The 12987-nt window shown below is 56.2% G+C and overlaps 1 protein-coding gene across 8 annotated transcripts in view; it reads left to right on the forward strand.

Annotated features, from left to right (window-relative positions):
* Positions 1-12987, forward strand: part of GRIP2 (glutamate receptor interacting protein 2) — a 156764-nt gene that overhangs the window by 55347 nt on the left and 88430 nt on the right. For 3 of the 8 annotated variants that reach the window (XM_067755587.1, XM_067755592.1, XM_067755586.1), the window contains exons 2-7: positions 8355-8435; positions 8705-8840; positions 9636-9781; positions 10472-10558; positions 11097-11172; positions 12371-12516. In XM_067755587.1, the coding sequence (XP_067611688.1) occupies positions 8355-8435; positions 8705-8840; positions 9636-9781; positions 10472-10558; positions 11097-11172; positions 12371-12516 (672 nt within the window). Of the gene's footprint in view, positions 1-753; positions 823-8354; positions 8436-8701; positions 8841-9635; positions 9782-10471; positions 10559-11096; positions 11173-12370; positions 12517-12987 lie in introns of those variants that run through there. The other 5 variants (XM_067755585.1, XM_067755591.1, XM_067755588.1 and 2 more) reach the window with 4 other exon arrangements.

Raw genomic sequence — 12987 nt, forward strand, 5'->3', positions numbered from 1 at the left:
AGCAGCTAGAGAGCTGGAGGAGGGGCCCTGGGTGTCCGTCAGGGTCATCCTGAGCTGGTGCGGAGGAAGCTAGGAGTGTGCCGGGCTGAGGCCCAGCCGGGGCTGGAGTTGTGACCAGCTGCCCCTGCCCATCAACCCGGGATGCACAGCTCGCTCTGTCTTCCCACAGAGCTGGGGGATGCTCTGGATAACAGGCTGCTGGGCTGGTCTTCCCCAAGTCCCACCTTACAGGGAAGGAAACCGAGGCCTGGGAGAGGTAGCTGGAACTTCAGTGGAAGGGCCCAGGGGACTGCGAGTGCAAGGATTTCTAAACTGAGACACACCCTGGCGTCGTTCCACGGCTGCGTTTTATCCGGCTTATGTCCTGGGAATTCTGTGCAAGACTCTGTTGGAATCTGCTACTTAAAAAAAAGAAAAAAAAAAAGTTTGGAAGGCCCTGTTCCTCTTTTCCAGGTAGAAAAACTGAGTCTGGGCTGGGAGGCAATCGTTTACCAAAGACCCAGGGCGAGTCAGGGGCAGAGCTGGCCTCAGGGGTCTGTCTGCCTGGGGACCCTGGGGGAGGCCTGCCATCTTCAAAGACCCCTGCCCAGACTCAGGCTGGAGGGGGGGGTGTTGAACCCCATCCAAGGATCAGCCGTGACAAGGGCCGTGTCCCCTTTAAGCAGAGAGCCGCCCGCTGCAGTGGGTGGACTCTTGCCCAGCCAGTGGGAGCTCTGAGCTCCCCTCCCATAGCCCCTCCCTGGCTCCCAAGGGAGTCAGTGGCACCGGGGAGACGAGCAGACATGCTGTGTGGGCTCAGCCGGGAGACCCCTGGAGAGGCGGGTGAGTAACGGGGACCAGTAGGCAGAGTGGCGGGGCCGAACCCTCTGATCCCTCTGGAACTGCCACCCAGAGAGGGGCCTGGGATGGCAAAGCCTGGGACAGCCACTCCCAGACCCAGAGCTTGGAGGGAGGGCAGGCATGGGACACCTGGCCGGTGGGCAGGGGAAAGGGCTGTCTGTCTGACCGTGGCTGCGGGACTGAGTCCGCTGGGCTGTCCTGCATGGCACGGCTGGAGGGCAGCGCTCCTGCCTCAGGCGTGCCCCAGGGAGACGCATCCTGCCCCTGCGTGAGCTGTGGGCGCCGGCTCCCTGGTCAGGGTGCTTTGGAGGGAGCTTCTACATGGGCTCATGGCAAGAGGCAGAGGCCCCGGCGTGGTGCTGTCTGGTCGGTGAGCCTCAGGCTCTGGGAATGCAGAGGGGACAGGTGTTGCTCAGCTGCCACATTCCTGGGTGGGCCCGGGGCTGGGACCCTGGGAGGGGCTCTGGGGCTGGCTAGGTCACCCTTCACTCCATGTCCTGGCCGTCCTGTCAATGCCTTCCCATAGTCGATGTACTCCTGGTGTTACGTCCTTGCAGCAGCTCCAAGGGTAGGGACTGTGGTCCCAGCGGACAGACAGATGGGGAAGCTGAGGCTCGGAGGGGCCAGTGGCTGACCAAGGCCCATAGTGGCTGAGCCGGGATTGGCCCCCTGATGACTTTCATAGCAGAGCTCCCCCAACCATGCTTCCGAGGGCCCGTGAACTTAGGCTCCCACCTCCCCGCCTGTCGCAGAGGGCAGAGACAGGGTTACCCCTAGGTCCCCAGATCATAATAATGTGGTTAATAATAGTAGCTTACAGCTGTTGAGACCTTACTCCGTGCCAGGCTCTGTTCGGAGCTCTCTCTGTGCATTTTCTCATTTAATCCTCACACCACTGTGTATTCAGCACTGTTATTCTCCCCATTTTACAGTTGGGGAAACTGAGGCACAGAGGTGTTAAGTGACTTGTCCAAGGCTAAAGCTAGAAGTAGCACAGCTGGGATTCGACCCCATGCGGTCTGCCCCTGCCCCCTCCTGGCGACTCCACTGCCCTCCTGGCTTGGGCACATCTGTCCTCTCAACATCAGGCCCAGGAAGTGGGGTCACCTGGTCCTGCAGTGGTCAGAGCCACAAGGGCAGCAGTGCCCTGGAGACCTCATCTGGGGCACCGCCAAGGAGGTGTCTTCCTCTTCCTCATGGAGCTGCCCCCTCTACCCAGGCTCAGGCCTCAGCATCGCCTGCCTAGACCTTAGCCCCAGTCTCCTCCCTGGCTTCCTGGCCCTCATCCCCCACCGCACCCCACCCCCTCCATGCTGCTGTAGGAGGGAGTTTGCTAAAACTCAGGTTTGATCACAGCTTCTTATCCTGGCATTCAAGGCCCCTCATGATCTCCCTGGCTTTTTCTCTCTCTGATGACTTCCTTGACCCCCACCCTCACCCCTGCAGCCCCCACCCTAGTCTCCTCCCCAGGTCACAGAGCTTCATGATCACACGTGTCTCACTTGGTGTCAACACTGAGGCTTTTTTAAAGAAAAGTCTAAAGAGGGAGCTTCAGGCACAGTGGGATCCAGGTGCTCAGTTAACATGATTAGGACTCCAGGTCTCTGCTTCTTTTTAGGTGAGCTTTATTTCCACACAGACTCCTCTCCTTGAGGCTCCCAGAGGGCCCCTAGTACCTTAGAGCTTATGGTCAGACAGCTTGATCCTCCTCAAGGAAAGAGAACCTGTTTCCAATAGTTTCAGCAAACGTCCCCAACAGGTGGCCACTCCCTGCACCCTCCACATTTCACAGAGCAGGCTGAGACCCTGAGCAGTCAGGCCACATGCAGTGCTCCTCAGGGAGAGCCAGGCTGGGGTTTGGGGCCAGTGGGACGCAGTGCCCAGGGCCCTTTCTCCTCCCCGATGGACTCTGCCAGCACGAGTCCTTTCTCAGGCCCATGCCCTGGCCATGCTGTCTTGGTCCTGGGAGGCTTGTTCACCCCACTAACCCTGAGCCCCTGCAGGAAGGGATGTGACTGGGCCTGGGGCACACAGTAGGCTTGAAAGCAGATTCGGGCAGGAAACTCCCATGCCCCACAGTGTCCACCCTCCTCTGACTCCTGGCCACCAAGTGGTCTTTGTTCCCAGCTCCTGGGAAGGCTCAGACAGGGTGTGTGTGTGTCGGGGTGGGTGGGAGGGTACTTCTGCCATGGCCTGAGCTGCCCACTCCTCTGGGGGGCCCTCACCAGAACTGCCCACTCCTCTGGGGGGCCCTCACCAGAACCACCTGGATCTTCTGTCAGGCCTGACCTCCTCAGGGCCATGGCTGTGGGAAAAACCCCAGTTCCCAGACCACGGAGGCCAAGGTCTCCAGACCCAGGGAGGCCTGGGTTTGCATCCTATCTCTGCCTCTTCCTGATTCTACGACCTTAAACAACTCATTCCACCTCTTTGATCCCCATTCTCCTAATCTGTAAGTGGGAATTGAATTTCACATGATTTACCGAGAATTTACTGTGTGCCAGGCTCTCTATGCCAAAAACAGCAGTGAACAGACAGGCAAAAAACAGGCAAAAAACCAGCCCCCCAGGGCTGACATCATAGTGGGAAGGGGCAGATAGGAAATGAGATCACTAAGTTAAAAGAAAAAAAAAGTGAGGTCTGCTAGGTAAGGAAGGCGATGGGAAGTTCTGGAGGTGTTGGGAGTGTAGGGGTAAGTTCAAACAGGCCGCTTGGGAAAGATGAGAAGGTGAAGATTCCACAGGTTCCTGAAGGAGGTGAGGAAGGGGGTTTTGTGGGTGTCTGGAAAGGAGCATTCTTGGCAGAGGGAACAGCCAGTTCAAAGGCCCTGAGGTGAGCCTGAGTCTGGTGTGTGGAATGGTGAGGAGACCAGCGCACTGGAGTGGAGGCAACCCAGGAGAGAGCATTAGGAGGTGAGGTCAGGGAGGCCTGGGGACTGTCAGTTGTGGGGAGAACGTTTGCTTTCATTCTCCGCCGGGTGGACTGAGTCCTCACTGCTCCGCTGGTGACCCAGTTTTGTGGGTTTGAGAGGGACGTGGGAGAGCACAGACCCAGAAGGCCACGGCCCCTCTGGAGCCTGCATCCCTGCCCCACATGACGTTGGGGCCATCGTGGTCCCATGGAGGGGGGTGTCAGCCCAAGCGTGGGCGCAAGGCCCAGTGCCAGGGGCCCCGCACACCTTGTGGAAGAGGGATTGCAGGGCTGGCAACCTCTCTGGTCGTGTCCAGCCTGTGGGTGCCCGAGCGCTAACGTGGGCCTCCGGCGCCGGTGCTGCCTCCCTGGGTGCCCCTCTTTTGGGGTCTTTTGCCCTTGTGTTTGGAGGGAGAGAGCAGAGCTGAGGATTAAGGATGTGGTCTGCTGGGGGCCAGACAGACCAATTCCAGTCTGTCTTCTGCAGCTCCCCAGCTGAGTGGCCTGTCTGGGCTTCAGTCTCCTTGTCTGTAAAATGGGATTGTTAGTGAGCTCGCAGAAGAGTTAAACATGTCAGTGCCGGTCAACATGTCAGTCCTCAGTCACCCCAGGACTGTCATGGGGTGAGGGGAGAAGGCAGGAGGGGGCCCATGGCTCTGCCGCTTAGGAGCTGTGTGACCCCAGGCAGTTCCCTTAATCACCTCTCTGTGCCTCAGTTTCCTCATGTATAATGTGGGGATGATCGTGACACCCACCACATAAGATTATCATGAGGATAAAGTGGTAATAATTTAAAATTTCTTAGAATATGGCCTGGGTTCAAATCCTGACCCTGCCCCTTACAATGGGAAGTCGCCTAACCTGCCCGTGCCTCAGCTCCACCATCTGTGAAATGGAAATAACGATCATCCCACCTCAGAAGGTGATGGGGATACGTGAGGCAAAGCTTGCGAAGCACCTAGCACAGCACCTGGCACTTGATCAGGAGGAGTTGATACCATTACTAATGGGAAAATCTTTCTAACGAAGTGAGTAAAAGGGCCGGGGAGAGAACTTCCATGTGTCCTGGCTCTGTGTACCACATAACCTCGCTGATGCCTCCCACCAACCCATGAGGTGGGCACTGGCTCCTCCACTGTGCCGAGACTCAAGAGAGGAGAAGCGACTTGTCCCAGATCCCTTAGCCAGTCGGCAGCAGATTTAGGATCCAAAGCCCATCCTACCCTTTCCATCGAGCCAGCGATGACTTCGGAGGTGGGGCCGACCCATCCAGGATTGGCCGATCACTTGTCGGAGTGCAATCAGCAATGGGCCGCTGTGTGCAGTTGTGGTTGGACCCAGGGGCGACTGGGGGCCCCCTTCTCCTCAGTGGCACTTGGGCCGGCTGGCCCTGCTGCTGGCTTTCTGTCAAGCGGTTATTTTCTCTTCAGCCCAAGTTGAGCCTCCAGGCATTGGTTTTCCCAGTGGCCCCTCTCTGATGGTGAACGCTCCCTCCTGGAGTCCCGCAGAGCCAGGCATCAGTCACGCCCCCATCGACAGCCCTCCCCAGCCCCCGCTTCCCAAGGCCCTGTCCTGCTTAGGCGGGACCCTGACAAAGGCAGCCTGGCCAAGGGCTGACTTCCTTGTTCCCTTTCTCAGAGCTCAGTGGCTCCCTGGGGCTCCAGAGAAACGGAGGTAATGAAGGCAAATTAGCAATGCTTTCAGGAGAAATAAAATAAAAAAGAAACCCATCCACCCGGGCTGCAGCTTGGGGGCCGGGGACCAGGTGTGCGGTCTGTGCTCAGCACGGTGTCTCTCCCTCCTGCTCCCCCGACTTGCCCAGCCTGAGTCGGCCGGATGGTCTGGCATTGCTGCGAAATGAATTTCCCTCTGAAGCGAGTTCTTACAGGACAGATTGACTGAAGGAAAAAGCTCATAATTGCCCATTGCTGGAAGGAGGAGACAGGAAAAACACTCGGATAAAAATATCTCTGTTTTTTGTGCACTTTTCCAGCTGAAAATTGGTGGGAAAGATGTTTTTGAAAAGCCTTCATCTATAAGCATATAATTACCAGGTCCCAGAACAAAAAATAGAGAGAGAGCGGGAGAGAGCAGGCATGTTCTCCGAGGGAGGAGGACTGGGGTCCGAACCCTCCTGGGGTTTTCTATAAATAAAATAATTCCCTCAAATTCTCATGCCTGGGCTGGTTGGAGCCAGCGATAGGGGGAGACACCCCCGTTTTACAGATAAAGAAATAGAGACTCAAGTCACACGGTTAACTAGCAATTCTGTCCTTGCCTTGGTTCTTGGTTTGAATGCTGCCTGTTTCCCCCTGACCTGAGGGTGTTTGTGAGAGTGGGGCACTGTCCCCTCTGAACAAGCATCAGCAGACATTGTAGCATTCCTTATGGGTGCCTTTCTGAATGTGGCAGGGGTCTTAGATATCCAGAAGCCCCGTATCTGGCCATCAGCTATCCTGAGTGGCCTCCACCGCCGAGAGAGGTCATCAAGGCCACACCCTAAAATGCACGTGCGTTCTCTACAGAAGAGTCTCTCAAGTCCTCACTTATTGCCCACTGACTCTGCGCACAGTTGTATGAGTCTTGGTTTGCATCATCACACAGTCAGGCCTGTCTGACAGCTGAGCCCAAAGGCAGCAGACCCCCACATCTCAGCTGTGCCAAGTGTGCCATCGCAGCCCAGTTTGGCACCGTGTCATTCACTGGATCAAAATTTGAATATTGGGATGAGGAAAGGGCAGAGAGGTAGTGTTGAAGACACACCACAGAGACACCGCAGGAAATGGGTGTTCTGCTTCAGCAGCCAACATCCCGCACCCTCTGCTTCAGAATCAGCGTTAACCCACCGCTGTTCCGCTCCATTCTTTGGGATTCTACGGCTCTGAATTTGGCAAACTTGATTCTCTGCTTTCTTGTCCGTAGGAGATAATCTTCCCCCTCCCCCACCTCCAGACTCCTAAACTTGGAGCCAGCAAGCTTATCTCTGGTCTTCCCAGGAGAGCCCGGGGAGAGAAGGATTTTCCAGTGGCAGAGTCTAATTTGCATGGGATAAGACAGATTTTAATTCCAGAATTGCCCACATGAAATACCAGAGATGTTCACTGTCACACAGTTGATAGAACCCAGTCTTTTTAATTTTATTAGCTCAGAAACGTCTTGTTGAATCTAAATTAAGTGCAAATTAGGGAACCGTAATAGGAGGCTTTATACTTAATGGGGTGTTGCCTGAATCCGTGGCTGTGGATGTGAACACAGGGCCTAGGGGTGGGGGAGGTGAGCAAAGCTGCTGGGGGCCAATTCCCGGGGCCCTGGAAATGATTCGTTATTTCCCACCTTCTGGCAAAGCTAAGGGAACCTATCCCTGGTCCGGAGAAGCCATTTCTCAATGGTTAGAGCTGCAGGTGGTGAAGGTTCTCAGGCTTCCTTGGACCCAGGTTGAGCTACAGCCTTGACCCCAAGCTGAACCTGACCCCGACCCAGCCTGAGCCCCACCCCTGACTCTAAAGCAGTGATTCTCAGTGAGGGGCAGGGCGGGGTTGGGGGCGACAGTGTGGGTTGTCTAGAATCATTTTTGGTGTGGTGACTGGGGTGGGATGCTACTGTCATCTAGTGGTTAGAGGGCAGGGATGCTGCTAAACATCGTACAGCAATCCAGCAAAAAAGAAATGTCAATAGTGCTGAGGTTGAGAAACGTGCTGTAGATTGTAGATTTCTGGTTCTGACTGAGCCCGGACTTTGGCCGGGGTGTGGCCTGATCTTGACCCAGGTTGACACCACCTCTGGCTGAACGCTAATCTGAGCCCCTCCCCACCTCGTGAAAAGGATGTGGCTGGGATGGGATAAGAGGCTTCTGCCCCCAACTGGGGCTGATTTCCTCCCTAGCCCCCTCTCTCCCCCTCCTCTGAAGAGTGATGAGGGGGACAGTCCTGTGAGAGGCCTTGCTGTGGCCAGGGGGCTGGGGAGGGAGTGGCCTGCCCACAGCTGGTGAATGGGCGTGGGGGCAGAGCAGGGAGGGGGGCGGGGTGTAGGCTTGGGTGAGGCCTGAGACAGCAGCAGAAGCCTGGGGGGGTGTACAGTGCCTGGAGGGGCAGGGGTGGCCCGCTTGACGGTTTGCCAGTTGACCTTACCCATCTCAGTCCAGGGCTGAGAAGAGACTTGTAGAAGGAATGTGACAAAAAGAACCTGGTCAAGGGAGCCTGGAGCATGGGGCAGGGTGGGCAGGGGTGCCTGGGGTCTGGTCCTGGCTATTAGCAGAGGCTCTCGTGGCCAAGGGTTGTGTGACCGTGGGCACAAGTTGTCCCTCTCTGAGCCTCAGCTTCTTTCTGTATATGTGGAATGATAGTTGTGGAGATGGTTAATCACTGGACCGTCGTGCAGAGCCCAGTCTGGTGGGTGCTCCAAAGAGCGTTACTTAAGAGCACAGACAGAGTTGCCCTTGCGGGGAGAAGCCATGAGGCTCCCCCAGCGGAGACTCAGGTGGAGCTGGTGGCAGGAAGGAACCCCTCTAACAGGCCACATCCACGAAGCAGAAGATTCCCAAGGCAGGAGCGCTTTGCCTGATGGAAATGACAGCGGAACTCAGGGCCTTTCTTTCTCTCCTGCAGACGATGGGCCTTACTCCAAAGGAGGCAAGGACGCAGGAGGGGCTGATGTGGCTCTGGCGTGCCGCAGGCAGAGCATTCCAGGTAACCAGCCTCCTCTCCTTCCCCTTCTCTGTCCTGGAGCACAGAGAGCTCCAGGTGGGGGTCAGACAGCATTGTCTCTGCAGCTAAATCACTTTGTGACCTTAGACTAGTCACTTAACCTCTCTGATCCTCCTTTGTAAGGAGGATTTCACCCAGTGTCATGCAGCCAAGGGTACTGAGGGGACTTACCAAGTATTGGCCTCACTTGTCCTGGAGCTGGGGGCCTAGAATTGCCCCACGCTGCCCACTCACCCCCTATCTGTCAGCAGAGGAGTTCCGAGGGGTCACCATGGTGGAGCTGACGAAGAAGGAAGGCAGCACGCTGGGCCTGACCATCTCGGGTGGCACCGACAAGGATGGGAAGCCCAGGGTCTCCAACCTGAGGCCTGGGGGGCTCGCAGCCAGGTGAGAAGTGGGCTCAGTGGGGGCAGCAGGAAGGGGGCCAGGCGGCAGTGGAGGAGGGTACTAGGGCTTTCCGCAGAGCAATCAGACAGCTGTTTCCTGGAGCACCTAAGAGCTTGGTGTCTGTGGAGGGAAGGCCCCCAGTGGAGGCTGGGATTCTAGGCCCCGGCTGCTTCTTTCCCTTTGCACCAGAGCTGACTCAGCTCGGCCACAGCATCCCATGCTCGCCGCTCTTGGGCCCTCCAGGCCTTTGCATCCTGTTCATCCCCCCACACTGCCTCTGGGAAGCCCCCAGCACCCCAGGCTGAGGCAGGCGATCAGCTCTGCTGGCACAGCCCTGTGTGCCACTTCTGCACACACTGCCTGCACCTATTATTTTACCTCTGGGGTCCCTTGGACCATGAGTTCCATGAAACCTAGGAGTTAGCCTCTCTATCACTGCCCCTCTGGGCCCAGGAAGAGCATTAAGGAATAGCAAAGGGGGTGATGATCTGGCCACTCTGTGGGCTGTCTGGGGCCGGTTAGAGCTATGACTATGAGGGTGACACCTCAGCAGGAGGGAAAGCGGGCAGACCAGCATCAGGGGAAAAGCTGGCCTGGGTGTCGGGCAGGTCTAGGTTAGAATCCCCACTCTCCTAACTCACTCGCTGTCTGACCCTGGATATGTCTGACCTCTCTGAGCCTCAGCTTGCCCATCTGTAAAATGGGGATCCAGAGACCATAAGGATTCAGTGGGAGGGGGGACATGAAATGCCAGCACCTGTCACCACGCGTGTGCTCTGGCCTCCTTTCTCCCAGGAGTGACCTGCTGAATGTGGGTGACTACATTCGGTCAGTAAACGGGATCCACTTGACCAGGCTCCGCCACGATGAGATCATCACTCTGCTCAAGAATGTGGGAGAGCGTGTGGTGCTGGAGGTGGAGTATGAGCTGCCCCCGCCCGGTGGGTGCCCTTGGACCGGGAACTTTCTCCACTGCCTTGGTCATGGGTGGACAAAGCTGCCTCCTTGCCAGCATCTGGGTGGTGGGTGGGCATCATGCCAGCTGGGGTGGACTGGTCCTGGGGACTGGCCACAAACACCCATGCTGCACCTGGGGCCTTGCCTACAGCTGCAGTACGCTGTCACCAGGAGGTGGTAGGGACCTGCTTATAACCCCTTGTCATCCTGCATATTTAGTTTCCAGATGCTTCTCCTTTAGGAGGGAAGGTTTTAGGAATGTCACTGAATAAATTGTTCCCCGCCCTCCCATGCTGCACTGAGTACAGTGGCCTAGGGTTTAGCTTAGCTCTGAATTTTCAAAATTGGTCTGAAGTCTTGAAATTTGAGTAACTGTCTGGAATTCAGCTCTGGCCTAAGACTGTGAGCCATGGACTCAAGCCTGAGTTCTACTGTTATCTCTGTGGGAGCATGGGCTGGCCCTTTCCCCTCTCTAAGTGGTGGACTGAGTGGGTTTTAGGGAAGAGTGTGCCTCTAAGCTTCACTTGTCCTACCTGTAAAATGGAGCAAGGGGAATTTACCCTTCCTGTAATGTCTTTGACTGGTCACCCAACTCTCCTGGAATGAGCTTTGGGGACATCTGCCAGCTTGGTGATGCAACTGAAGGACTCAAGGAGTCCTCCATTTCTCCCCAGCCCCTGAGAACAACCCAGGGATCGTTTCAAAGACAGTGGATGTCTCCCTCTACAAGGAGGGCAATAGCTTTGGCTTTGTCCTCAGAGGTCAGTGTAAGAGTCACATTTGGGGTCAAGGGACGGGAAGGCTAATGCCAATTCTATGTATGTTCTATTTTGCTCTAATGAATTACATACATGTATAATCTTCCTTCTGACTTTTAAGAACCATTAAAATCAAGTATTAAACGGAAAAATTGGCCAAGCAACAAAGTGGCCAAGCAACCATTAAAATCAAGTATTAAATGGAAAAATTGGCCAAGCAACAAATGATTGGGGGGAGTGAGAGGGAAAAGTTGTAACAGAAAATGAAGTTTGGAGCTGCCTAGCAACGAGGGGAAAAAGGGAAATAGGATGAGGTCACAGGAAAGGAAGCAAGCTGTTTAATAGAGAGAGGACTTTGGTCCTATTCCCTACTTTTTGTCCGAACTCTGGGTGGGATTTGCAGTTGATATCTCATAGGAGGGACTATGAAAAGCAAGCACAGAGTCAAGCAGATTTAATTAAGGAAGCCTGCTTAAGGTCTGGGTTGGGGCCTCCGGGCGCCAGGGAGGGAGTGGATAGATGACTGTCGAATTCTGTCCAGGAGGTGCTCATGAAGACGGGCACAAGTCCCGGCCGCTCGTCCTGACCTACGTGCGGCCCGGCGGCCCTGCCGACAGGTGAGCCTTAGCCGGGATGCAGCTTACAGCCTCACCCTGCACTGCCCTCCCCCAGCTCCCCTAGGAAGAAGGCAGAAGGGACATCATACACATTCTCCAGATGAGCAAACTGAGGTCCAGACAGGGGACACCCCTGCCCAGAGTCGCTCAGCAGATTATTGGTGGAGCCAGCACTAAACCCCAAATGAGAGCTTCCCCCAACCTTTCTTCCCCAAGGTCCTGCTATCTCGAGGCAGTGGGGGGGGGGGGGGGGGCGGGGCGGGGGCGGGATGGGGATGGAGAGTGAGCTTTAGTGTCATATTACCCCTTCCCTGGCCTTCATTTTCCTGTCTGTGGAGTGGGTCCAATAGTGCAGCCCCTAAGAGCTGCTGTGAAGGAAGTGTGGGGCATGGTGACCAGCGTCACTGTGGTTCTCTGTGATGCAGCTTCCCCAGTCCTGGCTGCGCTGCCAGCCTGGCCCTGCCTGAGCCCCGCTCAGAAGCTCAGAAGCACCAGGAGGAGAGAGTGTGGAGTAGGAACACACCCAGCTTCCAACTCCTGACCCCATGACCTCCCAGCGGGAGATTCCTGGCCATTTTAAGAAATGCCTGGAAAGGCCTTGTCAGAAATCTAAACCTGACCTTGGGACGGGTCTGTGATGAGTTATTCATAGAACCTCCCAGAATAGCTTTGGCCACCTGTTTGGGCAGGCATTCCAGAGCTGGGATGTGACCCAAACCAAGGTGAACACCTCATGCCCCTCCCCTGGGGCCCAGTGGAATTCCTTCCCAGGCATGTTTCTCACCAGCCCAGAATCACTGCTGAGAACCAGGGTGGGGACCTGGGCAGGGACCGCTGTGCTGGCAGCTCGAAGCCTCCAGACTGCCCGCCCCTGATGCTGAGTGGCCCGGCAGGGCTGGGACCCTGTCGGGGCCCTGGTGGTGACCTCGAAGGGCATCTCCAGCTCAGACGCTGGAGGGCTGAGCTGGGACTGAATTTATTAAGCGCCTCTGGGAGGGGTCGGAGCTGACCCGACCCCCGTCTTCAGTGCCCGCTTCAGTTATTCAGCTGCTTCCACATAACCTCCCTGGTTCTTTCACCCACATGTGCATTCCTTCCCTCATCCGCTCTGTCCCTTTCTCCTTCTCCCGCACCCTGCCCTCCCTCTGTTCTCTGGCTCGCACTGGGTGAGGCTGACTGACCGGGCCCTTCCCCACAGGGAGGGCTCCTTGAAGGTGGGGGACAGGCTACTCAGCGTTGACGGGATACTGCTGCATGGGGCCAGCCACGCCACTGCTCTGGCCACCCTGCGGCAGTGCAGCCACGAGGCACTCTTCCAGGTGGAGTATGATGTGGCCATTCCAGGTGAGTTGGGGGCCTAAGGGCTAGAGTTGGAGCAGGAAGAGGCCCAGGGATAGAGGGAAGGGGGTAGCAGGTATAGATCCTCACCACTGCAAAGGCTGTGTGACCTTGGCCCAGTCACAGCCTCTCTGAGCCTCTCTGGGTAGTAATACTCTGCCAGGTGTTGTTTGTTGCACTGGGGATCCACCTGAGAACAACACAGATGAGGTCTCCATTCGCATGGGATATTCTGGTGGAGAGAGACGGACAATAGATGGAATAAATCACATATAGAGTGTGTCAGATGATGATAAGTGTGTAAAAAAATCAGGGAGAGAGATGGGAAGGCTGCGTGATGCCCTCTAATCTGCAGCTGTCCAGGTGAGAGAAAGGTGATGGTGGCTGGGCCAGGGGCTGAGCTGGGGGATAGACGGGGTCAGATTCGGGAAGTACAATGAAGGTCCACTGGCCTGGTTTGCTGATGTTTGGACATGG

The sequence above is a fragment of the Pseudorca crassidens genome, chromosome 10, assembly GCF_039906515.1.
Source record: "Pseudorca crassidens isolate mPseCra1 chromosome 10, mPseCra1.hap1, whole genome shotgun sequence".
Taxonomy (NCBI): domain Eukaryota; kingdom Metazoa; phylum Chordata; class Mammalia; order Artiodactyla; family Delphinidae; genus Pseudorca; species Pseudorca crassidens.